The 27681-nt window shown below is 43.4% G+C and overlaps 2 protein-coding genes and 1 long non-coding RNA gene across 8 annotated transcripts in view; 1 reads left to right on the top strand and 2 right to left on the bottom strand.

Moving 5' to 3' along the window:
• The window catches only part of LOC126989020 (regulator of MON1-CCZ1 complex-like), a 34566-nt gene extending 26604 nt beyond the window's left edge, over positions 1-7962 (bottom strand). For all 4 annotated transcript variants that reach the window (XM_050847543.1, XM_050847534.1, XM_050847523.1 and 1 more), the window contains exons 1-4: positions 7710-7962; positions 5751-5906; positions 4721-4864; positions 1294-1474 (exon numbers count right to left, since the gene is read on the bottom strand). In XM_050847543.1, coding sequence (XP_050703500.1) covers positions 1294-1474; positions 4721-4864; positions 5751-5906; positions 7710-7820 — 592 coding nt within the window. In that variant the 5' untranslated portion in view covers positions 7821-7962. The remainder of the gene's footprint in view (positions 1-1293; positions 1475-4720; positions 4865-5750; positions 5907-7709) is intronic.
• The window catches only part of LOC126989091 (uncharacterized), a 149870-nt gene continuing 130041 nt past the window's right edge, over positions 7853-27681 (bottom strand). Inside the window, exon 6 of the mRNA XM_050847837.1 lies at positions 7853-7973. Coding sequence (XP_050703794.1) covers positions 7947-7973 — 27 coding nt within the window. The 3' untranslated portion in view covers positions 7853-7946. The remainder of the gene's footprint in view (positions 7974-27681) is intronic.
• On the top strand, positions 8883-11542 carry LOC126989281 (uncharacterized). 3 transcript variants are annotated; one of them, XR_007743153.1, is made up of 7 exons: positions 8883-8949; positions 9465-9577; positions 9681-9783; positions 10093-10288; positions 11010-11112; positions 11216-11318; positions 11422-11542. It is a non-coding gene; the product is annotated as an uncharacterized LOC126989281 (long non-coding RNA). The 3 variants fall into 3 exon arrangements; XR_007743159.1 differs by lacking the exon at positions 8883-8949 and adding an exon at positions 9106-9155; XR_007743151.1 differs by lacking the exon at positions 8883-8949 and adding an exon at positions 9272-9361.

The raw sequence follows: 27681 nt of genomic DNA on the forward strand, positions 1-27681 counted from the left end.
CACTGCACCACGAAGCCCCCACATTAATAAGGAATTGCAGTACATCACCTGCCTGCTCCCTCGATGGCACAATGTCCACACAAGTAAACATTATCACAGTCATTGTTGCCATTGCCATCCTAACACACAGGAATTCAGGTGAGTAGAGGAAGAAGCCACAAACTTAATGGGTATTTTGAGAAATTCTTTGATAGCCTAAATTATCAAGTGGTAAGGTTTGTTTCATTCAATGCTTATATATGAATCTGCATCACTGGGCATCTCAGAGAGGGAGTCATGCTGCCCGAGGCCGAGAGGACTGTAGATCACTTACAAGAATCTCTTCACTGGCAAGACCTTGAAAGAGCCAGACATGCAACACCCAAGTCCAAAAAAAGAAAAGAAGAAGATGAAGAATACCAGCCTGGAGAATATTCAATGAGAAAGGCACCTCACATACAGTGAATAATAACACTGAAAAAGGGGACCAGATGCCTTATCAATATCTCCAGTCAATCAGCAAGGTTTGCACAATCATGTGAAATTTCATCTCAATCGGACAATTATGAAGGGCATGACAGGGTAAATGCAAAAAAAAAGTTGGTTTTTACACTTCAAAAAAATCATCTGACTGACAATTGTTAGGTATCAATAAAAGACAAAATGTAGATATATAATCGAAGTTTCATTGGTAATTTTTCAAAGTGATTGACTTAAAAATAAAGCCTGTGAAACAAATTGAAAAACATTAACACCAACAAACAACATAATAAAATTTCAAGGCTATTGGACCTACCAAAAGAGCTGTAGGGGGGGGGGTAGTCGCCCCCCTTAAAACAGTTACAATCAAAGATAGAAATATCAGCCACTAGAATGAGACCCATCATGACACACACACACACACACACACACACACACACACACAAGAGAAAGGGGAGACCTAATACAAATCTATAAATTATTGAGGAAAATGGATGAAGTAGACAACGAGGAGTTACTACTTAAAGAAGAAATTACCACCAGGAACACAAGAGGACACAGTAAAAAATTGAGGAAGGGAAGATGCTTGAGAGACAAAGAAATATAGCTTCCCGCAAAGAAATAAAGAGGTTTGGAACAGACTAAGTGAGGATGTCGAAAGAAATAAAGAGGTTTGGAACAGACTAAGTGAGGATGTAGCATCGGCGAGGAGTGTGCAAAGCTTCAAGGAAAAGTTGGATAAATGTAGATACGGAGACGGGACCACACGAGCATAAAACCCAGGCCCGGTAAAACTACAACTAGGTAAATACACACACACACACTCACACACACCTTCAAACTTAGCCATCTTGGTGGACTGGCCTGGCTTGAAGGAGAAGGGCTGTAGGGTGGTGGAGGAGGGCGAGGAACCACAACACAGCAGCAGCAGGGAACATTCAGGGCTCCACACAAACCACGTACATGGAATGCTGTAGCTACGCAGATGACGCACAGCCAGGCGCTCCCGGGTCACCTTCGAAGAGAGAAATTTTCATAGCAAAGAGACAGATCAGGAGCAGAACCAACATGAAAAACTGCCTCCAGCACACTACTCTCAAAAATGAAAGCAGAAAAAGATGCCCAACAGATTAACCCCTTCACTGTGGATTTCCAACAAGAAGACCTCATGAAGCAACAGAAATGGAACAAAAAGTGGCTGCTACAATTCAATGAAGAAAAGTGTAGTCCTGTACCTAGGGAGGGGATATCCAGCACACCAATACCACATGGGAAACACTGCACTATCCACCACAGAGGCAGAGAAAGTCCTGGGTGTATATGTTACCGTCTACCAGTGAAGGGATATCCAGCACACCAATACCACATGGGAAACACTCCACTATCCACCACAGAGGCAGAGAAAGACCTGGGAGTGTATGTTACCAGGCTACCAGTGAAGGGATATCCAGCACACCAATACCACATGGGAAACACTCCACTATCCACCACAGAGGCAGAGAAAGACCTGGGCGTATAAGTTACCATCTACCAGTGAAGGGATATCCAGCACACCAATACCACATGGGAAACACTCCACTATCCACCACAGAGGCAGAGAAAGACCTGGGACTGTATGTTACCGTCTACCAGTGAAGGGATATCCAGCACACCAATACCACATGGGAAACACTCCACTATCCACCACAGAGGCAGAGAAAGTCCTGGGTGTATAAGTTACCGTATACCAGTGAAGGGATATCCAGCATACCAATACCCCCATATCTGGGAAGACTTTGGACACTCTTGAGGGGACTTCGGACAGTGGCTATATTTCATTGGGTTTACGTATCTGAGCCTGTTCGCACATTCTGGGGGTTACTTCGGACACTGTTAAAACGGGAAAAAAAGTGGCAAATATCTTAGGAAAGAAGTTCCCACATTTCCATTCAGTAGTAGCCGGGAAGTAAAAAATGGTCAATAATTTTGAAAAAAATCTTATTACAAAAAAACTATAAGATGTTGAGCACAGTTTTAGTTTTTTTTGGAAGCTTAAAGATTACATGATCACCACAAGAAGGTTTTATAATGGTAGGGCAACATTCAAGTGTGTTGGGCTCTTTGAAGTGCACACTTTTACATCTCATTTATCAGATTTTATCATGACCATCAGGCCCCACCGGGAAGATGCCTACCGGCGTAATAGGCAACAACGTAAAAAAAAAATAATAAATAAATAAATAAATAAATGATGCCTTTCACTAGAAATTTATTCTTGTAGATGTTGTTTTGTAGCCAAGTACTTCTACTTCATATTTTCATGACATGTAGAATATTCAGCATCACTGGACTGACACCACCACCGCCGTTACGGACCCAAAAGTTAACTTGAGTTCATCTCTGGACGGGCTCCATTGATGACGCCACTGACGGTCGACGGATCCATGAAAACGGAATAATGGGAACCCTGCCTTAGTCACCCCACAATATGTAGTTATATTTAAGTGTCCGAAGTCACCCCATTTTGAGACATTTTTTCGACATGCCTCCATTCAAGTGACATTTACAGGTGTGTAGGATATGTTAAGCACCCCTGAATCATTCTAACTGTTCTAGTTAAGCATGTTTCTGATTGTTTTCTCTAGTTTAGATGTTGTGTGTAATACAGACTGTTCCTGCCAGAAGAAGTTTTCCAAGGGGGATAAATTTTACGAAATTTCAAAAACACATATTGTGCTTGTTTTCAAAACAGAAACGTGTCTCAAGAATACAACATTCTTATTCGAAAACTATGAGGCAAAAGACAAATTCTGACACTAATATCATCTAGCTTGTTGCAACCGGCTACGAGTTATCAACTTGTCAACTTTTTATCCACTTTTTGTCCGAAATCACCCCGGGTCCGAGGTCACCCCGGCTTACAGTACTTCAGTTATTCTTATGCTATTTTTTCATCCCTTCTTTGTCTCATAGTTAATTTCTCATATTTGTTCTTGTGTTAACTGAATTTTGCTAGGCATTTAAAAAAAGAACCCTATGAACTATCTAAATTACAGTAAGAGCTAGCTAGCATCTAACAAATAATAGATGCAAAAAACTCATTAGATGCAAATACATTAGGGAAATATTATATTAGTAAGTTGGATAAATACAGTTATGGACGCAAGACATTGTGATTCAAATACTTTAAACTACAGGTAACTCTCGATTTACGCGAGTTTGGTTTACGCGTTTTTTAAAAAACGCGGGGTCCAAAATCAAAATAAATGTTTAATTTACACGTTTTTTTCCCTTATACGCGATATTTTATGGAGTGGCCACCAGATGTCTCACGCAACTGGACTCACACGGCGCCGCGGCCACACAGCTGAGCTCAGTTTTTCCCTCGCGCCACTTGAACAACAATACAGTACCCACACTGCCACGCTACTCAACAACAACAACACCCTCACTGCTGTGCTACCACGAGGGGAAGGGCAGCCAGAGGAGGAACCACGAGAGGGAGAGGAGTCAGAGTGATACAGTAGGCAATAAAGGTACAAACCTACCTCTTGTTTGATTTACATTGTTTTTGATTTACGCGACCTCTTCAAGGACACAATACTCGCGTAAATCGAGAGTTACCTGTACCTGGGGAACCGTGGGGAAGCTAAAGTGTGGCAATCCCAGGTTTCACATTGGCCCATGTCCCAAGGTAATTGGTTCTTACCTAACACAGGCTCAAAGGGCTAACTGTTTGGAGATGAGTACAGTAGCCATACGCTGCCATAGCATATGCACCCACCTTTAGGTAAATAAACACACATACAGCAGTGGTCTGGTCTCCTCACAAAAAGAAGAACATAAGAAAGCTGGAAATAGTGCAGAGAGTGGCAACTAAGATGGTACCGGAACTTAGGGATAGGGAGAGACTCAATAGCATGGGGCTCACAACCCTGGAGAGAAGGAGAGAGAGAGGAGACCTGATAGCAGTGTACAGGGTGGCGAGCGGGGTGGAGAATCTGGACAGAGAGGACCTGTGTGTGTGGAACGAGAGAGAAACGAGAGGACATGGAAAGAAGTTGAGGGCGACCACGTGTAGGCGAGATGTGAAAAAGTTTAGCTTCCCAAACAGAAGCATTGAGCTGTGGAATGGACTGGAGGAGGAGGTGGTCTGTGCAAGAAACATTCATGATTTTAAGGACAAGTTGGATAAGAGAGGAAATGGAGACGGGACAGCGCGAGTGTAGCTCTTTTCCCGTATGTCACAATTAGGTATATATACAACTAGGTAAATACACACCTGGTAATATTCCACACCATGGTCAGTAATAAGTGCCAGGTCATCGCTGTTGGTCCAAATGAAGCCCAGCAGTGTGGCAGACTTGGCACGGCACTCCTGGGTCAGGCCAACACCCACCTCGCCGCTGCTGTAGCTCAGGAGTTCCTACAAACATGAATGAATGATTTATTCTAAGTACCAAATACCTTTAACCCAGTAGAAGCAACGGGCCAAATTTGTAGCTTTACCGTGTAGCACCGACGGGCCAAATTTGTGCCATGATATAAACCCCCAAAAAAAGATGATACATAATCTGATCACAAATGCTTTGGTATGTATTATGAAATGGTTTGTGTGAGGTGTCATTTTTTTCTCATTTTTCTCGCTTAGAGGGACCATTAAGAAACATGATCCCTGCCTCAATATCCTCTTTTCAATCAATTCCCTTTATGCTACATTATTTTAGTGTGATTTCTTTTTACTATTCTACCTCATACATTTTTAATTTTATTTACAGAACTTCAAAATCCAGTCACACCTTGGTTTACAAGTTTGATTCCTTCCGTAACTTTGCTCACACACCAAAACACTCGTAAACCAAAATGAATTTCCCCGTTGAAATTAATGTGAATACCATTAACCTGGTAGCTGCGGGGATCATGTTTCTTAATGGTCCCTCCAAGCGGGAAAAATGAGAAAAAAAAATCACCCCTCACACAAACCATTTCATAATATATATTAAAGCATTTGTGATCAGATTATGTATCATCTATTTTGGGGGGTTTATATCATGGCACAAATTTGGCCCGTCGCTGCTACATGGTAAAGCCACAGATTTGGCCCGTCGCTGCTACACGGTAAAGCCACAAATTTGGCCCGTCACTGCTACACGGTAAAGCCACAGATTTGGCCCGTTGCTGCTACACGGTAAAGCCACAAATTTGGCCCGTCGCTGCTACCGGGTTAAATTTTTTCTTCACACACACTTTCATATATTCAAAAACACACTAGCAGGCACTCAGCAAAAAAGAAACAGCATCACAGCACTCACCACAGCATTCTTGGAGCGCTGCACGGCTAAGACAGTGTGGTCTGGTGAGAACTTGAGGGAGGAGATAGGTCCTTTATCCTCCATCCTGAAAGTGTGGTCCCGGCCCTGCCCCCGCACCACCACACCCAGCGTGCCCCCACCTCGCACACTGAGGACCTGGGAAACATTCTCACTTAGCCGCAGTGTGTGTGTGTGTGTGTGTGTGTGTGTGTATTACCCTAAGTAGTACCAGAAGTTCTGAATGGCTGCCTTAAAAACTGTTACTAATTTCAGTCTTGCCAATGCTACCTAGCTAATGACACGGAAAACAAGCAACAAGCTGGCCAATAAGGTTCATCTAGTCTATGAATCAGACATATCAGTAAGTGTGAGCCCGCAACTGCAATGAAACTAGCAGCGTACCTTGGTCAAAGATTATACGAATATTAACCCCTACATACTGATACCAATGTATTCTCATATATAATTTCATATGATCTCATTTTTAACTATAGTTCCTAAACACTCTTGTCACAGAACATATCAACTCTAAATTACTTTACTTTACTCACAAAAATATAATTATAAATATTTATTTCACTTATATACATGTCATTATATTTTACAACTACCATAGTCTTTACTAAGTGCAATCAACACACCTTCCAGCAGCGGCTTAATAGTTTTAGTGTTAAGAGTAATTACGCAAATATGCATTCTGCTGGCGTGTTGGCACTTGTGGGGTTCCCTTCTCGTGGAACTCGTCTATAATCTTCGAAATATGTCAAGGCCGCTCTGGCGTTGGTTCCCACGGGTCCTTTCCTCCCCTCTGCTCTGCCACACAGTCCCAATGAAATGCCAGAATTTTCTCTTTACTACACTCCCACACGGCCTCTGCATGTAACGAAACACACGAGAAATTAATCCAGACAAGGAAAGGTTTGCCGGCGCCAGGGATCGAACCCGCGACCAGCGTAACGGGAGAGCCACTCCTTTACCAGTCAGCCAAAGAGGTACCCACTGGCTAAGTGGGTTATGGGAGGCTCGCCCATCAGGCAAGTCGTGTCACTACACCAACGCCCATGTCTTTGTCTCATATGTAAGCTGTAGGTAACATATGAGAGGAAAAAATAGGTGTTGGGACTGTGTGGCAGAGCAGAGGGGAGAAATGGAGGTATTATTGTAGGAGTACACCAGTCTAGAGATGGCTTTTCTTACCCTGACCATTAGAAAGAGCTCCGCATTCTGAGTAAATTCATCCCCATAAACACCCCTCGGAAATCATTTATAACGGAGGGAGGGAGGGAGGGCGGTCAAGGCCAGGACGTGACACACGACCGCTCTGATGGTTGATGGGTTACTGCCCGCCGATCCACCGCCGCCTCCCAGACCCAGCCTTGTGTTTGTTCGTGCGTGCGTTTCAGATTTGCGCACGCCGCAAGTTAGTTTTAGGTTAGGTTAGTGTTAGGTTAGGTTAGTTTTAGGTTAGGTTAGGTTAGGTTAGGTTAGTTTTAGGTTAGGTTAGGTTAGGTTAGGTTAGGTTAGGTTAGGTTAGTTTTAGGTTAGGTTAGGTTAGGTTAGGTTAGGTTAGTGTTAGTTTTAGGTTAGGTTAGGTTAGGTTATGTTAGGGTTATGTTTAGTTTAAATGCACCTGTGTGGACGAAACTAGTTTTTTCTGGTAGATTTCGGTCTGTTTTGAATGAATGTGCTCTAAATTTTTTATCGCAAATCATTAGTCTCTTGGTTGGAAGGGGGGGGAGGTAAAAAAAAAACACGTGATTTGCGATAGAAATGACACGCATATTCATTCAAAACAGGCCGAAAACTACCGAAAAAAACTAGTTTCGTTCGGAAATGCGAGACTGGTGAAGTGCTACAAATTTACCGAAATGGACCCACGGGAGCCAACGCCAAAACGGACACGACAATTTGGTTTCACTATAGGTAAGATGTCTAGGTAAGAACCCTGGCGTGCCTCACCTCCTTGCTGGTGTCGTCAAAGAACACATTCGTCACTTTGCTGACCGGTTCGAACCTCACCGGGTCCTTGGACAGCTCCAGGTAGCCCCGAGTGTCGCCCAGCTCACCCATCGTGCCCCCTCTCTTCTTCTTCTTCTGGGGTGGTTTATGGGGCTAGTTAGGCTGCGGGGCCACAGCCTCTTGAGCCCCGTCAGTGGTAGTTGTTATCAGGTGTTGTCTTTTGTGCTGGCCGTTCTGTCACCAGGGTGGGAGGACGGGGCCGCACTGTTTACAAGGGTTTGTTTACGTGGGAGGCGTCAGTCTTTTGTACGGTGTAACTATATATTGCAGGTGACTATATATATATATCTGATTGATTGATTGATAGTTTATTGTTGCAGGTAAACAACAAGGGAGAAGGGAGGAACATGCCATCCCTACCCCCAGGCAGGACAGAGTGTGATTATACAACTATTAATACATGATACAATGGTAGGAAGGAAAGCACAACAAGGGAGGGGGCGGTACCTCCCCCTGGACAATATCTTCACCAGCATGCAGTGCCGATCAAGGATGAATTGAATTGAAATATTTATTGCTGTAAAATACAACATAGGGGGATGGCTGGTCTTACAGACAAACCCCTGACTAGGCTAGTTACAAAAAATAAAAATTTCCATTGTACAAAAATTCAAACACAAGTTGAGATTAGTTAACAGAAAAAGGATTTAGAATGTAAATACTGACAATATTCCTGAGTAGGTACACATGTAGTTACCTAGATTACCACCTGGCAGCAAACTTAATTTGGGTACCCTTTAATAATGGCAGGTACAATGTTATGATTACAGGCGACAAGGGAAGGCACTTATACAGGTCGATATTATAAGACAGTTTCGCTTCTCACATCAGCTATTTCTAAAGGTCAAAGAAGGGGTCATTCGGGTTCCAATGAGTGTTTCTGAGGTTCACGGTACAGAGGAAGGGTCACACTACCACCAAGGTCATAAAACTACCCCTGGAAATGCCCACAACTCCCTCGAAAGCCTTGTCAAATATGTGTTTCTAGGTTCATGGTACAGAGGAAGGGTCAGACTACCACCAGGGTCATAAAACTACCCTTGGAAATGCCCACAACTCTTACGAAAGCCTTGTCAAATATGTGTTTCTAGGTTCATGGTACAGAGGGTCAGACTACCACCAGGGTCATAAAACTACCCTTGGAAATGCCCACAACTCTTACGAAAGCCTTGTCAAATAGGTGTTTCTAGGTTCATGGTACAGAGGAAGGGTCAGACTACCACCAGGGTCATAAGACTACCCTTGGAAATGCCCACAACTCTTACGAAAGTCTTGTCAAATAGGTGTTTCTAGGTTCATGGTACAGAGGAAGGGTCAGACTACCACCAGGGTCATAAGACTACCCTTGGAAATGCCCACAACTCTTACGAAAGCCTTGTCAAATAGGTGTTTCTAGGTTCATGGTACAGAGGAAGGGTCAGACTACCACCAGGGTCATAAAACTACCCTTGGAAATGCCCACAACTCTTACGAAAGCCTTGTCAAATATGTTTTTCTAGGTTCAAGGTACAGAGGAAGGGTCACACTACGACCAGGGTCATAAAACTACCCCCGGAAATGCCCACAACTCTTACGAAAGCCTTGTCAAATAGGTGTTTCTAGGTTCATGGTACAGAGGAAGGGTCAGACTACCACCAGGGTCATAAGACTACCCTTGGAAATGCCCACAACTCTTACGAAAGCCTTATCAAATAGGTGTTTCTAGGTTCATGGTACAGAGGAAGGGTCAGACTACCACCAGGGTCATAAAACTACCCCTGGAAATGCCCACAACTCCTACGAAAGCCTTGTCAAATATGTGTTTCTAGGTTCATGGTACAGAGAAAGGGTCAGACTACCACCAGGGTCATAAAACTACCCTTGGAAATGCCCACAACTCCCTCGAAAGCCTTGTCAAATATGTGTTTCTAGGTTCATGGTACAGAGGAAGGGTCACACTACCACCAGGGTCATAAAACTACCCCTGGAAATGCCCACAACTCTTACGAAAGCCTTGTCAAATAGGTGTTTCTAGGTTCAAGGTACAGAGGAAGGGTCAGACTACCACCAGGGTCATAAGACTACCCTTGGAAATGCCCACAACTCCTACGAAAGCCTTGTCAAATATGTTTTTCTAGGTTCAAGGTACAGAGGAAGGGTCACACTACGACCAGGGTCATAAAACTACCCCTGGAAATGCCCACAACTCTTACGAAAGCCTTGTCAAATATGTTTTTCTAGGTTCAAGGTACAGAGGAAGGGTCACACTACGACCAGGGTCATAAAACTACCCCCGGAAATGCCCACAACTCTTACGAAAGCCTTGTCAAATATGTGTTTCTAGGTTCATGGTACAGAGGAAGGGTCAGACTACCACCAGGGTCATAAAACTACCCCTGGAAATGCCCACAACTCTTACGAAAGCCTTGTCAAATAGGTGTTTCTAGGTTCATGGTACAGAGGAAGGGTCAGACTACCACCAGGGTCATAAAACTACCCCTGGAAATGCCCACAACTCTTACGAAAGCCTTGTCAAATAGGTGTTTCTAGGTTCATGGTACAGAGGAAGGGTCAGACTACCACCAGGGTCATAAAACTACCCCTGGAAATGCCCACAACTCTTACGAAAGCCTTGTCAAATAGGTGTTTCTAGGTTCATGGTACAGAGGAAGGGTCAGACTACCACCAGGGTCATAAGACTACCCTTGGAAATGCCCACAACTCTTACGAAAGCCTTGTCAAATAGGTGTTTCTAGGTTCATGGTACAGAGGAAGGGTCAGACTACCACCAGGGTCATAAGACTACCCTTGGAAATGCCCACAACTCTTACGAAAGCCTTGTCAAATAGGTGTTTCTAGGTTCATGGTACAGAGGAAGGGTCAGACTACCACCAGGGTCATAAAACTACCCTTGGAAATGCCCACAACTCCTACGAAAGCCTTGTCAAATATGTTTTTCTAGGTTCAAGGTACAGAGGAAGGGTCACACTACGACCAGGGTCATAAAACTACCCCCGGAAATGCCCACAACTCTTACGAAAGCCTTGTCAAATAGGTGTTTCTAGGTTCATGGTACAGAGGAAGGGTCAGACTACCACCAGGGTCATAAAACTACCCTTGGAAATCCCCACAACTCTTACGAAAGCCTTGTCAAATAGGTGTTTCTAGGTTCATGGTACAGAGGAAGGGTCAGACTACCACCAGGGTCATAAAACTACCCCTGGAAATGCCCACAACTCTTACGAAAGTCTTGTCAAATAGGTGTTTCTAGGTTCATGGTACAGAGGAAGAGTCAGACTACCACCAGGGTCATAAAACTACCCCTGGAAATGCCCACAACTCCTACGAAAGCCTTGTCAAATATGTTTTTCTAGGTTCAAGGTACAGAGGAAGGGTCACACTACGACCAGGGTCATAAAACTACCCCCGGAAATGCCCACAACTCTTACGAAAGCCTTGTCAAATAGGTGTTTCTAGGTTCATGGTACAGAGGAAGGGTCAGACTACCACCAGGGTCATAAAACTACCCCTGGAAATGCCCACAACTCCTACGAAAGCCTTGTCAAATATGTTTTTCTAGGTTCAAGGTACAGAGGAAGGGTCACACTACGACCAGGGTCATAAAACTACCCCCGGAAATGCCCACAACTCTTACGAAAGCCTTGTCAAATAGGTGTTTCTAGGTTCATGGTACAGAGGAAGGGTCAGACTACCACCAGGGTCATAAAACTACCCCTGGAAATGCCCACAACTCTTACGAAAGCCTTGTCAAATAGGTGTTCTTGGGCGACGAAATATCTTATAATACAACCCTTATACCCTGTGGACGGTAACAGGCTATGGCAGGACACTCAAGGACATAGCCCAGCCAGCAAAAAATGTGGGCCCCAGGTGGGCAATCTTGGTGGGCCCCGGATAGGCAAATATGGGCCCCACACTTGCCCACACAGACCCCAGATGGGGGATGCAACAGGGTATCTGTGTGGGGCCTAAGTGGGAAAGTGGGCCTCATGTGGTAACTTGGGGGAGTTCTGTTACGTTTGTGCGGATCCCACAGGCAATAAGTGGATAGGGTGCTGTCTGTGCCCTAAGTGGTGTCATGTGAAGTGTGCTCATCTGTCTGGAATTAAGTCGGAAAATATATCTAAAGTAAATTGGATTTGCGACCCATGTCTTCATAAAGCATCTCTAGCTACCAAAATTGTGGGAAAAATGGAAGAATTCAAGCTGGAATTATCTAAGGAAATATCAGAAGTGAAACAAGAAGTTGAGTCACAAGCGGTCAGCGTGAAGGAGGAGCTGGGGGAGGTGGCGCAGGATGTGGCGGACGTTTTGCAACGGGCTGAACATGTGGAGTCAGCAGATGCAACTTGGGCTGAGGTCACCAAACGTAAGAGGAAAGTTAAGAAGAATTTACTTGTTGTCAAGGCCTCTACACAGGAAAAGAAGGCAACAGACATGAAGGCTGAATTCTCCCAGGCATTGAATGGTATTCAAATAACTGATTCAAGATTTACAAATAGAGGTAACATTGTCATGAACTTTGATAATGAGAACACAAGGGATGAGGCTGCTCAAAAACTGGAGTCTGTTGAGCAAATTAATACCAAGAGTGTTGGAAAGATGAAACTAAAGATCATGATATGCAATGTGCATAAAGAGGAGACCAAGGAAAAAATAAAGGAGACCATCTTAGACCCCAATGAGTTCTTACACGCCATTGGGGGTGTTGAGGATAAGATTGAGCTGGTTTTTAGCAAGCCTGCGGCTGGCGGCACGATGCACTACATTTTGAGGTGTGACCCAACTGTAAGAGAGCTGATTCACAAGAATCACGACAAGCTAAAATTAGAATGGGGAATATACACGGTGAGAGACAGATACCATGCAATTATATGCTATCACTGTCAGAGACATAGCTGGGCGTTATCGCGATAAGTTATCGCGATACTTTATCGCTGATAACAAAATCGGGTTATCGGCCATCCGCTACTTTTTTAAATATAGTATATATATCGGTATCTTCGTTACTTTTGTAACCAAACTAGCGATAATCGCTACTTTTTTCCGCCTCTCAGAAAAAAAACCGTTGTCTCCTTCCTACTGCGCATGCGTGGCCCGGGCGCCCGGTGATGTATGAAAAATCTTCGGTGAAGAGATTTCATAGTTAGATCATCAACATTAAAACACTAGGTTATTTTTTTATGTTACTCAAAAATCAATATATCAGAGAGAAGAATCATTTAACTTTGCCCCCAAAATTATTATTCACTGTCTCAAATTTGATATTCCATATTCGTTTGTGAGCATGCCATGGTATTGAAGGCACCCGGTGGTGTGTTATTTGGTGTCCCAAAGTCAAAAGCTGGCACTTGTACAGTCTCTCGTGAACACATATTTCAGACCAGAAAGCGTAGACCTGTACAGTCTCACAAAGCTTTTTAACACATTAAGAGTTGCTAGAAGGCTGAAACATACATACAGTACCACCATCCTCGCTGTTTCTAGAGCGACACTCTGTACATTTAAATACAACTCGTACAGAGTGTCGTTCTAGAAACAGCGAGGATGGTGGTAGTGGTACTGTATGTCTAATTCAGCCTTCCAGCAAATCTTAATTATGGTTAAAAAGCTTTGTGAGACTGTACAGGTCTACGCTTGCTGGTCTGAGCATGCGCAGTTCACGAGAGACCAGTGTTTGTAAACAAAAGCGCCAGCTTTTGACGGTGGGGACGCCAAATAACACAACACCGGTTCTGGCGTTTCTGGTATTACCGTCCATATGTACGTGTCAATGTGTGGTTTTCAGGTTTTGTAAGTTTTCTAAAATACAGATAATGAAAATTTGAATTCATCTTTGTTTTTTAATTGAAATATCAATATAGTATCGTTTTCGCCTATCGGACTTATCGCTAGTTAGTATCGGAATTGTGGATTTATATCGGGTATCAGTTATCGCCTATATTTGTGTCTCCAGTTAACGAATATCGGTTATCACCGATAAGGTTTTCCATTATCAGTTATCGGTTATCGGGAATAAGGTTTTCTGTTATCGTGCCCAGCTATGGTCAGAGATATGGCCATCTTGAGGCCAACTGTATTGCCAAGACCAATGGAAATGCCCTAAATTGTTTCAAATGCGCTGGCAATCATAAATCCCAGGAGTGCACCATGGCCGAGAAGAAATGCATAAATTGTGTGAGATACAGGAAGCCTGAAAACAACCACTCAGCGAATGACCAGTGTTGTGTAGTTCTCCAGACTGAAATTGAGAGAATTCGTAACATGACTGATCATGGCTATTAATTAGTGTCTGTACTCAAAGATAAATTGTGTGTGATGAATGTTCAGTGTGCTGGAAATAATTGTTGAATAGTTAATTATGATGCTATAATGAAAATAGCGGACATCAACACTGAACTAGTTGTTATATGTGATATTATTCGTAAAAGAAATTGAGACACTCACTCACTCATTACAATGTTTGAGAATAAGTGCATCGAAGACTATTATTGAGGCTAATGTTGAAGTTGTTGACGGCCCTCGTAGAGCGCTGCATCAGCGGCGGAGCAGGGCCTGGAACCTCATCAACGGGTAACGGGTATATGGGCATGCAAGGACAACATTCCCATAGATGCACAGGATGATAGTTCCTGCTGCCCACAGATCCCTTGTTGGAGCTCAAATGACATCCCTATGTACCTCAGTTTATTGCCTTTTGTTGAAAGTAATTTCTTGGTTTCAACAAAAGGCAATAACCTGATGTACATAGGGATGTCATTTGAGCTCCAACAATGGATCTGTGGGCAGCAGGAACTATCATCCTGTTGGCTTAAAAATAAAGTATCCATGCTTATCAACCCGAGGCAAGTTTATCAGGCAGTTGTGCCAACAACACAGAATACACTCCATGACAGCACAGTAAGAAAGCCCAGTCTTGGCAATGACCTTTCTCAGGGGCTCTGGGCTGTTCGGCCAGGCAGCCTAGGAATCACCAACAACAACCCGAGGCAAAAAATATGTACTTAAAACTAAATCCTGGTTTATTGCTTTTTGAAAACTACAAAAACACAAGTTATTTTTCATCCTACTGAAAATAATGCACTGGTTCCATAGGCCATGAATAGCCAGCCAACCAACTAATTCTGAACATGGGTTTGCTGGAAAATAATAAATGAAAATACTCAATGCAATAAAATCAACACATATGAATAACAGCAGAATATGATTTGTACCCGTCTACTACTTTTGTGCAGATACATAAATTGCTTCTCCTAAGACCACGAAAGCCCAGCTGTCTCGGGGTCATGCCACTCAAATGTGGTTAATATTTTTAGCCTGGTATTATAAGACACTTTTGCTTCTCACATCAGCTATTTCTAAAGGTCAAAGAGGGGGGCAGTCGTGTTCTAATGAGTGTTTCTTCAGGTTCAAGGTACAGAAGAAGACTCACACTACCACCAGGGTCATAAAACTACCCCTGGAAATGCCCACAACTCCTACGAAAGCCTTGTCAAATATGTGTTCTTGGACAGCGATATATCTTGTAATACGACCCTTATAGTTTCCTGGTGCTACTTACACATGTATCCTTAGTTGTATAATCACACTCTGTACTGCCTGGGGGTTGGGATGGCATGCTCCTCCCTTCTCCTTTGTTGTTTTACTTGCAACAATAAACTATCAATCAATCATCAATCCTTAGTTGTATAATCACACTCTGTCCTGCCTGGGGGTTGGGATGGCATGCTCCTCCCTTCTCCTTTGTTGTTTTACTTGCAACAATAAACTATCAATCATCAAAAACATAACAGGGGTAGGTGGGTGTGCAAGTGCTATATATAACAGCCCATACTGCACAACTAAAACAACTTCAAATAATGTCCTCGTGAAGAAATGCTCTGATTATTGCAATTTGGATTACCAGCAGTCATTATATACACTCGACCCTCGATTTAACGGATAAATGAACCAACGGACAAAATCTGGAGCACAGTAATCAGTCCAAATCTTCTACATTTGATTCAGTTATGACCCTCTAATGATACCCAAAATATTAGTCAACAAACCAAGCCTCCTCCTACCGTGCCTAACAGTATATAGCTAGGAAGTATTATAGCAAGAGAGGCAGAATTTTCGGTAAAAATTATCTCACTAGTCTCAGCCCAATTGCAGACAACAAATAAATAGGGCAAGGTCAGGCCTATAACTATCAACACACAGCCTACATATATACAGCAGTACCCGGTAAGTCAAAGAACAGATACAGAGTAGATAAACATGTAGAGTAGACCTACTACATTATTTCAGAAGGGTGACAAATCTTCTATGGAGAACTATAGGCCGATTAGTTTGACGTCAGTTATAGGTAAAATGATTGAGTCAATAATAGCTGATAGTATTAAGGACCATATTGACAGACATACAGTAATCCCTCGTCTATCGCGGGGGTTAGGTTCCAGAATCCCCCGCGATAGGCGAAAATCCGCGAAGTAGCGACCTTATATATTTTTTTTATTATTTATATATATTTTAAGGCTTTATAAACCCTCCCCACACTCTTACAAATCTTTCCCACACTCTTATAAACACTTCCTACGACGTTTCGTTGTTACGACGCGGTCCCAATAATTGATACTATAATTCTTGTTTCGACATTCGACATTTGCTTCGTAAATACGAACTTCGCGCAGAAATTAGTTTGGCGGTGCGGAAGAATACTCAGAGAAAGGACAATATGAACGTTGCTCACTTTTTATATCACAATTAGGTAAATACGGAAGGGGAAAGGGAGGAGATGGGACAGTGAGTCATGAAAAAATACCGATAGAGGATGTAAGAAGGGAGAACAAGGAAAAGTAGTGGAGGAAACAGGGAGAGATAAAGAGGATGAAAACAAGAAGGGTGTGGGGAGGGAGGGACAGTGGGGAGAGTCATGTCAGGTCCTGAGGGAGAGTCATAGCAGGTCAGGGCTTCAGTCAGGACATGACCTGACTCTCCCTTCCGCCCCTCACTCGCCACACCCTTTCCATTTCACCTCCTGTGTGTGTGTGTGTGTGTGTTTACTAGTTGTAAACACACACACACACGCACTCAGAAGGGGAAATGAGAAGGGTGTCAGGAGGGAGTTGCAGAAGGGAGCCTCAGGTCAGGACCTAACCTGACTCACTTCTGTCCTCTCTCCGCACACCCTTCCCATATCCCCTTCTCTATCTGTGTGTGTGTGTGTGTGTGTGTGTGTGTGTGTGTGTGTGTGTGTGTGTGTGTGTGTGGCCGGGGGGGGGCGTGCGTGCGGGTGAGTGAGCGAGTGTGTCAGGTAAAGGTGAGGAAAGAGGTGGAGAGAAAGGGTGTGAGTGGGAGGGAAAGAGATTAAGAGATTTACATAGATTTACATAGAAAATCAGACCACACAGACCCCATGGTCCAGACTAGGTGGTCTGTCCTTAAACCTAAGTGATTTTACATTAATCAGAAGGCTCCTAAACGTTGCATTTCTACTCTAGTTGATATTAAGTTGAAGGAAGTGACGGTCGAGCTTATTTTTGAAGGAGTCAATCGTGTTACACTGGACCACTGATGATGGAAGCTTATTCCATTCTCGCACTACAACGTTGGTGAAGAAAAATTTGGTGCAGTCTGAATTTACTTGTCTACATTTGAGTTTTACGCCATTGTTCCTCGTGCGCAAAGTGTCATCGATCATAAACAATGTTGATCTGTCTACATTCGTGAAACCATTAAGTATTTTAAAACATTCGATCAGTTTTCCTCGGAGGCGACGTTTCTCAAGAGAGAACATGTTAAGGGTAGAAAGCCTTTTTTCGTAGGATTTGTTGCCCAAGGAAGGGATCATTTTCGTTGCCCGACGCTGAACACCTTCTAATTTAGCAATATCCTTTGCATGGTGGGGAGACCAAAACTGTACCGCATATTCCAAGTGGGGTCTGACTAAACTATTGTAGAGCGGGAGTATTACATCTTTATTCTTGAATAAAAAGTTTCTTTTAATGAAGCCCAACATTTTGTTCGCTTTATTTGCTGCATCGATGCATTGCTGTGAGAATTTGAGGTTTGACGCGATTTTGACCCCCAAGTCCTTGACGCATTGAACGCTTTTGAGTTTAACGCCGTGCGTTTCGTAATCGAACTTCTTATTCCTCGTTCCAACTTGAAGGACCTGGCACTTGCTTACGTTAAAGGGCATCTCCTATCTATCCGACCAAGCTGAAATTTTGTGCAAATCCTCTTGGAGGCTTTGCCTGTCTTCGTCAGTGAGAACCGAGTTACCAATCTTTGTGTCGTCTGCAAATTTACTAATGCGGTTATTGAGTCCAACATCCACGTCGTTGATGTAAATAATGAAGAGCACTGGGCCAAGGACCGAGCCCTGGGGGACGCCACTAGTGACAGGCGCCCACTCTGAGTTAAATCCGTCAATCACTACTCTTTGTTGTCTGTTGCTCAACCAATTCGCGATCCATTGGTTTACTTGACCGTCAATACCTATTTGCTTTAATTTGTAAAGTAATTTATGATGTGGGACTTTATCAAACGCTTTCTGGAAATCAAGATAGACTACGTCCAGTGATTTGGTTACGTCATAAACAGTGAAGAGGTCGTTATAAGAGGTTAATAGGTTTGATAGGCAGGATCTTTTGTTTCGGAAGCCATGTTGTGAGTCCCCAATTAATGAGTGGCTTTCAAGGTAACTCACAATTTTGTCTCTAATTATGCCCTCAAGTAGCTTACCTACAACCGAAGTTAGACTAATGGGCCTGTAATTACCTGGTACTTTTTTGTCTCCTTTCTTAAAAATCGGTGTCACGTTAGCCTTTTTCCAATCCGAAGGGACGATGCCTTGTCGCAAGGACATATTGTATACGGTTGTGAGGGAGGAGAGTATTTCGCTCTTTGTTTCTTTCAGCAGAGTTGGATATACTTTGTCAGGTCCAGGACTTTTATTTGTTTTAAGTGATTTGAGGGCTTTAAGGACTTCATCGGGTTTATTTCAAAGTTAGGCAATGCATGCTCGGGATTTACATTAAGGTAGGGAGGGTCAGGTAAAGGTGAGGAAAGAAAGGGTGTGAGTGGGAGGGAAAGAGATTAAAAGAGAGAGGTAGGGAGGGTCAGGTAAAGGTGAGGAAAGAGGTGGAGAGAAAGGATGTGAGTGGGAGGGAAAGAGATTAAAAGAGAGAGGTAAGGAGGGTCAGGTAAAGGTGAGGAAAGAGGTGGAGAGAAAGGATGTGAGTGGGAGGGAAAGAGATTAAAAGAGAGAGGTAGGGAGGGTCAAGTAAAGGTGAGGAAAGAGGGGGAGAGAAAGGGTGTGAGTGGGAGGGAAAGAGATTAAAAGAGAGAGGTAGGGAGGGTCAAGTAAAGGTGAGGAAAGAGGGGGAGAGAAAGGGTGTGAGTGGGAGGGAAAGAGATTAAAAGAGAGAGGTAGGGAGGGTCAGGTAAGGTGAGGAAAGAGGGGGAGAGAAAGGGTGTGAGTGGGAGGGAAAGAGATTAAAAGAGAGGTAGGGAGGGTCAGGTAAGGTGAGGAAAGAGGGGGAGAGAAAGGGTGTGAGTGGGAGGGAAAGAGATTAAAAGAGAGGTAGGGAGGGTCAGGTAAAGGTGAGGAAAGAGGGGGAGGGAAAGAGATTAAAAGAGAGAGGTAGGGAGGGTCAGGCAAAGGTGAGGAAAGAGGGGGAGAGAAAGGGTGTGAGTGGGAGGGAGAGAGATTAAAAGAGAGAGGTAGGGAGGGTCAGGTAAAGGTGAGGAAAGAGGGGGAGGGAAAGGGTGTGAGTGGGAGGGAAAGAGATTAAAAGAGAAAAAAAATGGAGGGAGGTGAAAGGAAAAGAAGAAAGAAATGAGAAGGAAGGAGAAAAATACGGGGACGGAGAAGAAAGAAAGGAAGTGGGGAGGAGTGAACCAGGGAAAAGACTAATGGCGCAATAGGCAGTGACGGAAAAAAAATAGGTGTGTGACGTAGGTGCTTATTTAGGTGTGTTCCTACTTCCGTTGATTTATATCTTTTTAATTTTGGTTGTGCAAACTTCCCAGGCTAACTCTATTTACAAGGGAAAAAAACAATTACAACTGTAGTACATTTCGGGCCATTACAATAGTGATGTTTCATAAGGTAGTAATGAGATACTGGCATGGACCTAAAGCGAATCTAAACAAAAAGTGTCAGCTACAATTCAATGAAGAGAAATGTAAAGTCCTGCACCTTGGAAGGGTATCCAGCACATGGGAAACACTCCACTATCCACCACAGAGGCAGAGAAAGACATGGATTATAGTTACCAGGCTACGTGCAGCAAAATCCCGCGATATAGCGAAAAATCCGCGATACAGCGAGACCGCGATGAGTGAGCCGCGATATGGCGAGGGATTACTGTAATTTAATTCACGACTCACAGCATGGGTTTACTAAAGGAAAGTCGTCCCTCACTAATCTTATATCCTTTTACAATAGAGTATACGAGGCAGCTGACAATGGTGAGAGCTATGATGTGGTTTATCTTGATTTTATTAAGGCCTTCGATAAGGTACCTCACCAGAGACTGTTAAATAAAGTCAGGGCTCATGGGAGAAGAGGGAAGGTATTTGATTGGATTAAGGCGTGGATTACCGACAGGAAACACAGGGTTACCATTAACGGTAAAAAAAATCCGAATGGGGTAATGTTACCAGTGGGGTTCCTCAAGGTTCAGTTTTAGGCCCGCTTCTATTCATTATCTACATCAATGACATAGACAATGGGATAACTTAGTGACATAGGTAAATTTGCAGATGACACCAAAATAGGACGCACTATTAGGGCAGGGGAGGATGCTAGAGCACTGCAGGAGGATCTCAACAAACTGTCAGCTTGGTCAGAGAAATGGCAGATGAATTTTAACATCACCAAGTGTAGCGTACTTAGTGTAGGAACACGCAACCCATTACACGGGTATAGTTTAGACTCCACAGCGATAGGCAGGTCTGAGTGTGAAAGGGATTTGGGAGTGTTAGTGAACTCTGACCTAAAACTAAGGAAGCAATGTATTAGTGCGAGGAATAGGGCTAACAGGATATTAGGCTTTATTAACAGGACGGTAACCAACAGGAGTGCAGAGGTCATCCTCAGACTCTATTTAGCGTTAGTTAGGCCACACTTAGATTATGCTGTCCAGTTTTGGTGCCCACACTACAGAATGGACATCAACTTACTAGAATCAGTTCAGAGGAGGATGACCAAGATGATTCAGGGGCTGAGGAACCTCCCATATCAAAATAGGCTGAAACATCGAAACTTACATTCACTAGAAAGACGAAGAGTGCGGGGAGAACATAAGAACATAAGGAGGAGAAGCTTGTCATCGGAGTACTTTACAGACCGCCCAACCTTACCAGGGACAGTAGCCAACTCCTTTTACAAGAAATCAGTAGGGCGTCAAGATATAGGAATGTGTGTGTAATTGGGGATTTCAATTATAGGAACATAGAGTGGGATACTTTATCCGGAGACCAAGAGGCACAGGATTTGTTAGATGTGATACAGGATAGTTTCCTTAAGCAGTTAATTAGAACACCAACGAGGGAAGAAAATATTTTGGATTTGTTGTTAACTAATAGAGAGGACATAATAAGCAACATTGAGGTTGGGGATTCATTAGGTAACAGTGATCATAAGGAAATTAGATTTAATATTAAATGGGAGGATAGAGTAAGCAGTAACAACACATTAATACCTGACTTCAGGAAGGCAGACTATGAGGGGTTAAAAAAGCAGCTGCAGAGACTTAGGGGAGTGAGACCAGAAGTAGGTCAGGACCCAGAGCCGGGAGGGGCGGTAATCTCTGGTGAGGTCACTAGTCAGGTCAGTAGCTTGGAGGGTGAGTACAATAGTCTGGTCAGGGAGATTAAATTAGGACAGAAACAGTTTATACCTCACAGGGAAGTCAGGTCAACAGGTAATTACCCGAGATGGATGACAGACAGGCTAAAAACTGAAATAGGAAGGAAAAGAGGACTATATGTTAGAATTAAAAGGGGGAAAATCACCTAAGGGATAGTTACAACGATTTAGCTAGAGCAGTAAAGAAAAACACACGTATGGCGAAACGTAATTATGAGATTAAAATTGCCAGGTAAGCAAAGACCAATCCAAAGGGCTTCTTTCAGCTTTATAAGACCAAGGTTAGGGATAAGATAGGGCCGCTTAAGTCAGGAGAATCACTGATTGATGGTGATGAGGAAATGAGCGAGGCGTTAAATAGATATTTCTTAACTGTATTTACCAAGGAAAAATCAGATAATATACCTCAGGGAGAACAGATCTACAGGGGAGAAGAGGTAGAAGAATTAACCGACATCAACATAGTAGGGAGCTCGTGATTAGACAGATAAATAGACTTAAAGTCACTAAGGCGCCAGGGCCAGATGAACTTTTCCCCAGGGTATTAAAGGAATGCGAAACTGAAATAAGTGGGCAGTTAACAGAAGTATTTAGGAAGTCACTAGACACAGGGGTGGTGCCTGTTTCATGGAGGCAGGCACACGTTATTCCAATATTTAAGAAGGGAGACAAATCTTCTATGGAGAACTATAGGCCGATTAGTTTGACGTCAGTTATAGGTAAAATGATTGAGTCAATAATAGCTGATAGTATTAGGGACCATATAGACAGACATAGTTTAATTCACGACTCACAGCATGGGTTTACTAAAGGAAAGTCGTGCCTCACTAATCTTATATCCTTTTACAATAGAGTATACGAGGCAGCTGACAATGATGAGAGCTATGATGTGGTTTATCTTGATTTTAGTAAGGCCTTCGATAAGGTACCTCACCAGAGACTGTTAAATAAAGTCAGGGCTCATGGGAGAAGAGGGAAGGTATTTCATTGGATTAAGGCGTGGATTAGCGACAGGAAACAGAGGGTTACCATTAACGGTAAAAAATCCGAATGGGGTAATGTTACCAGTGGGGTTCCTCAAGGTTCAGTTTTAGGCCCGCTTCACCGCTTCTACATCAATGACATAGACAATGGGATAACTAGTGACAGGTAAATTTGCAGATGACACCAAAATAGGACGCACTATTAGGGCAGGGGAGGATGCTAGAGCACTGCAGGAGGATCTCAACAAACTGTCAGCTTGGTCAGAGAAATGGCAGATGAATTTTAACATCACCAAGTGTAGCGTACTTAGTGTAGGAACACGCAACCCATTACACGGGTATAGTTTAGACTCCACAGCGATAGGCAGGTCTGAGTGTGAAAGGGATTTGGGAGTGTTAGTGAACTCTGACCTAAAACTAAGGAAGCAATGTATTAGTGCGAGGAATAGGGCTAACAGGATATTAGGCTTTATTAACAGGACGGTAACCAACAGGAGTGCAGGGGTCATCCTCAGACTCTATTTAGCGTTAGTTAGGCCACACTTAGATTATGCTGTCCAGTTTTGGTGCCCACACTACAGAATGGACATCAACTTGCTAGAATCAGTTCAGAGGAGGATGACCAAGATGATTCAGGGGCTGAGGAACCTCCCATATCAAAATAGGCTGAAACATCTAAACTTACATTCACTAGAAAGACGAAGAGTGCGGGGAGATCTGATAGAAGTATTCAAATGGGTCAAGGGTTACAACAAAGGCGATATAAGTAAAGTACTGAGAATTAGCCAGCAGGATAGAACTCGCAGTAATGGATTTAAATTAGAAAAGTATAGATTTAGGAGAGATATAGGCAAGCATTGGTTTAGTAATAGGGTGGTGGGGGAATGGAATAGACTCAGCAATCACATAGTTAGTGCAGGGACGATAGCTTGTTTAAAGAGTAGACTAGATAGCTACATGGACGAGGACGACAGGTGGCAGTGAGGTGTGGGTGCAGTAAGGTGACGGGGTGCTGGATGCGTGCCTGGGTACCGCTGGGATAACGAGGATCAAGCCTCTACCTGTAACCCCTGAAACTACACCTCACCCATCGTGAGTAGTGGGGGGGATTCTGGAGCTGCCCTGTGTAGGCCACCCAGCCTCTTGCAGTTTCCCTAAGTTCTTATGTTCTTATGGGCACTCTTTTTAATTAATTATGTAGGTTCATTATACCTCAAAGTAGAATTAATTGTTGATCATTTAAACCAGAGAGTAAAATTAGTAGTTTATTCACCCAGTCTTATAAGGCACCATTATCGCACACAGGATCATCACCTGCCCAAATAATATAGGTAACGCGACTTTAAGAAAGTTACTTGAAGTAAATATTGTTAAGAGATTCTGATGGTGAACTAAGGGTCATAGGACAGGGTCCCCTTATTAGAGGTTAGCTTACGTATCTTACATCCCTAATTACACTTGTAAATACCATGAACGCAGTTTAACATTAACACCTTAAACTAACATGCACACATGGCAGTAAGTAGCACCGACATCATAACTGTTTCCACCCACACGGGGAAACACAGACTCCACCATTCCACACTTTAATTAAGTCCTAACCAAAAGTAGTGAGTGTTTGCGCTTATCCATTGTTACCCCTGAGAACGACACACATACCACCCTTTTGGCCTCTCCTTCCTTCCTCTCTTCACACACCCTGCCACCAGCAATCTCCAAAACGCAGCTTCAAAAGTGTTTACTGCTGCATGTTGGCCTTGGTCTGGACGACGCCCAGCTTTCCATCTGTCAGGTTTGCCTTTGGCGCACCTGAAAGGGCGATGTCGCTCGTGAGAATGCCAGTCTCAGTTATAGTATTATAGCCAAAGTGAGTTGAACACCGTGAACGGCTCTTTCCTCACCTGAAAGGGCAATGTCGCTCGTGAGAATGAGCTCGCTCCCACAACCTAGTGCGAGGCAGGGGCGTGAGTCTCGGCCCCAAAATGCCTTGGTGTGACGTCACGGAGTGACAAACTGGTCGCAGGTTAGGCCTGCTTGAGACCTGAGATTTCCCTGGTAGGCCTCCAATATCAATATAAGGTCACTGGTATTTTATTTCCATTATAAATATGTACCGTTCTCCCGCAATAATTAAAAGAAGGCAGATTGACCACTTTCAGCAACGATACCCTGTTTTGACCCCTGACACCTCTGAATTTTGTTGACACTACAGATTGTAGGGGAGATATGGGAGCACAACAGCCTCTTTGTTTCAACCCCCATCTCTTCCCTCTCGCTCTCTCTCCCTTCTCTCTCATGCTTCTCTCTTTCCTCTCATACTTTTCATTTTTTTCTCCTTCTCTTGTGCATTTCCTTCTTTCCTTTTTTCTCTCCTCTCTCTCTCTCTGCCATGAGAAACCCACATACATATATAACTGGTCGTGCAAACTTCCCAGGCTAACTCTATTTACAAGGGAAAAAAACAATTACAACTGTAGTACATTTCGGGCCATTACAATAGCGATGTTTCATAAGGTAGGTAATGAGACACTGGCACGGACCTAAAGCGAATCTTAACCAAAAGTGTCTGCTACAATTCAATGAAGAGAAATGTAAAGTCCTGCACCTTGGAGGGGTATCCAGCACACCAATACCACATGGGAAACACTCCACTATCCACCACAGAGGCAGAGAAAGACATGGAGTATAGTTACCAGGCTACATGCATTGAAAGCCAAACCCGTGCCAATCATAAGAACATGAGAACGCAGGAGTCTACAAGAGGCCGGTAGGCCTGTACGAGGCAACTCCTTTGACCCTAAGCTCCCGTGTATCTAACCCCACCGAATATCGCTGTCCATTAATTTATCTAGTCTATTTTTGAATGTGACAATTGTATTGGCACTCACCACATGACTGCTAAGCCTATTCCACTCATCCACCACCCTGTTAGTAAACCAATTTTTGCCTATGTCCCTGTTGAATCTGAATTTATCCAGTTTAAACTCATTACTTCGTGTCCTACCCGGTTCTCTTACCAATAAAACCTTATGAATGTCTCCCTTATTAAAGCCCTTCATCCATTTATAAACCTCGATCATGTCTCCACGCACCCTTCGCCTTTCTAGAGAATGCAAGTTTAACTGTTTGAGTCTTTCCTCGTATGGCAAGTTTCTCAACCCCTGAATCACCTTAGTCATTCTCCTCTGCACCGATTCTAACATTTTGATATCCATTCTATAGTAAGGTGACCAGAACTGAACCGCATAGTCAAGATGAGGTCTAACTAATGCTAAATATAGTTTGAGGAAGACTTCGGGGCTTCTGTTGCTTACGCTCCTTGAAATAAATCCCAGTACCCTATTAGCTCGATTTCTAGCTTGAATGCATTGTGCCCTTGGACGGAGATCAGAGCTCACTAAGACCCCTAAATCCCTCTCGCACCCAGACCTGCTTATGAGAGTGTCATTTAAGCAGTAGTTATGTGAGGGGTTATTCCTACCTACACTCAGAATACTGCACTTCCCTACATTAAACTCCATCTGCCATTTATCCGCCCAGTCATACAATCTGTTGAGTTCACCTTGGAGAATACTAGCGTCCCGATCCGACTCAATTACTTTACCGATCTTGGTATCATCTGCAAATTTACTAACATCACTACTAATTCCTGTATCTAAGTCATTGATATGAATAATAAACAAAAGTGGACCTAATACCGAACCTTGTGGGACCCCACTCGTAACACATCCCCAGTCAGATCTTTTACCATTGACTTGCACTCTTTGCTTCCTATTGCTAACCCACGCCTTGACCCAGTTCAAAACTTTACCCTCTACTCCGTGAGCCTGTAATTTAAGCAACAGTCGTTGGTGAGGAACTTTGTCAAACGCTTTACTAACATCAAGATAGATTACATCATAATTTTCATATCTGTCAACCGCCTCAAATACTTTATTGTAGAAGGACAAGAGATTGGTGAGGTATGACCTACCTTTTGTGAACCCATGCTGCGAGTCGTGAATTAAGCTATGTTTCTCTAAATGCTTCCGAATGTTCCTGGCTATTATGGACTCCAGCATCTTGCCTATAACCGATGTTAAGCTAATTGGGCGATAGTTTGAAGCAACTGACCTGTCCCCCTTTTTAAAAATCGGCGTTACATTAGCTACTTTCCATAGGCTCGGCACATAGCCAGTATTTACCGACATCTTAAAGATGTCGGTTAGTGGGTCACTGAGTACATCACCTAATTCCTTTAATACCCTCGGAAATATCCCGTCAGGACCTGGCGACTTGTTCTTCTTAAGCTTATCTATCTCATCCTGAACTACTTGCCTGGTAATGATTATATCCCTCAATTTGTCGCCATCCCCGCCCTCGTACACCTGAACTCTTTCCGGTATAGTCGTTCGATCCTCCTGTGTGAATACTGAAAGGAAGTAGTCGTTCAACAATGTGCTCATATTTTCGTAATTTTCTACTAGCTCCCCTGTGTTTGTTTTCAGCGGTCCAATTTTCTCCCATGTTTTTGTTCTATACATCTGAAAGAAGCCCTTATTATTACTTTTCGCCTCATTTGCTACTTTGATCTCATAGTTCCTTTTTGCTATCCTGGTGTTTTTCTTAACTAATCTAGATAGTTCGACGTACCGGCCCCTGAGATGTGTTTCACCATTCTTTATTTTATGATAAATTCCCTTCTTTAACCCAATCTCGTATTTTAGTCCACGAGTCATCCACTTAGGATCATTGTTTTCTTTTCTAAGTGTTCGCTGTGGTATATGCTGTCCTTGCCCCTCTACTATTACTCTAACTAAGTTATTGTAAGACATTTCTACCTGGTTCTCCTGGCTCTCCAATCCGCAGTTCTGGCCCTCATGAATCCCTAAATTATCCCAGTTTACCCCTTCAAGATGTCTTCGAAGCCCCTCGTAATTTGCTCTTCTGAAATCTGGCACTAACACTGGGTTTGGTTCACGGGTTACCGCCCAGTCTAAGCTAAAACGAACCGTTCTGTGGTCACTATTTCCTAACTCTCCGCCCACCTCCAACTCACGTAGCAAGTTCCCATTATTGGTTAGGACTA

Source organism: Eriocheir sinensis, chromosome 6 (genome assembly GCF_024679095.1).
Source record: "Eriocheir sinensis breed Jianghai 21 chromosome 6, ASM2467909v1, whole genome shotgun sequence".
Taxonomy (NCBI): Eukaryota; Metazoa; Arthropoda; class Malacostraca; order Decapoda; family Varunidae; genus Eriocheir; species Eriocheir sinensis.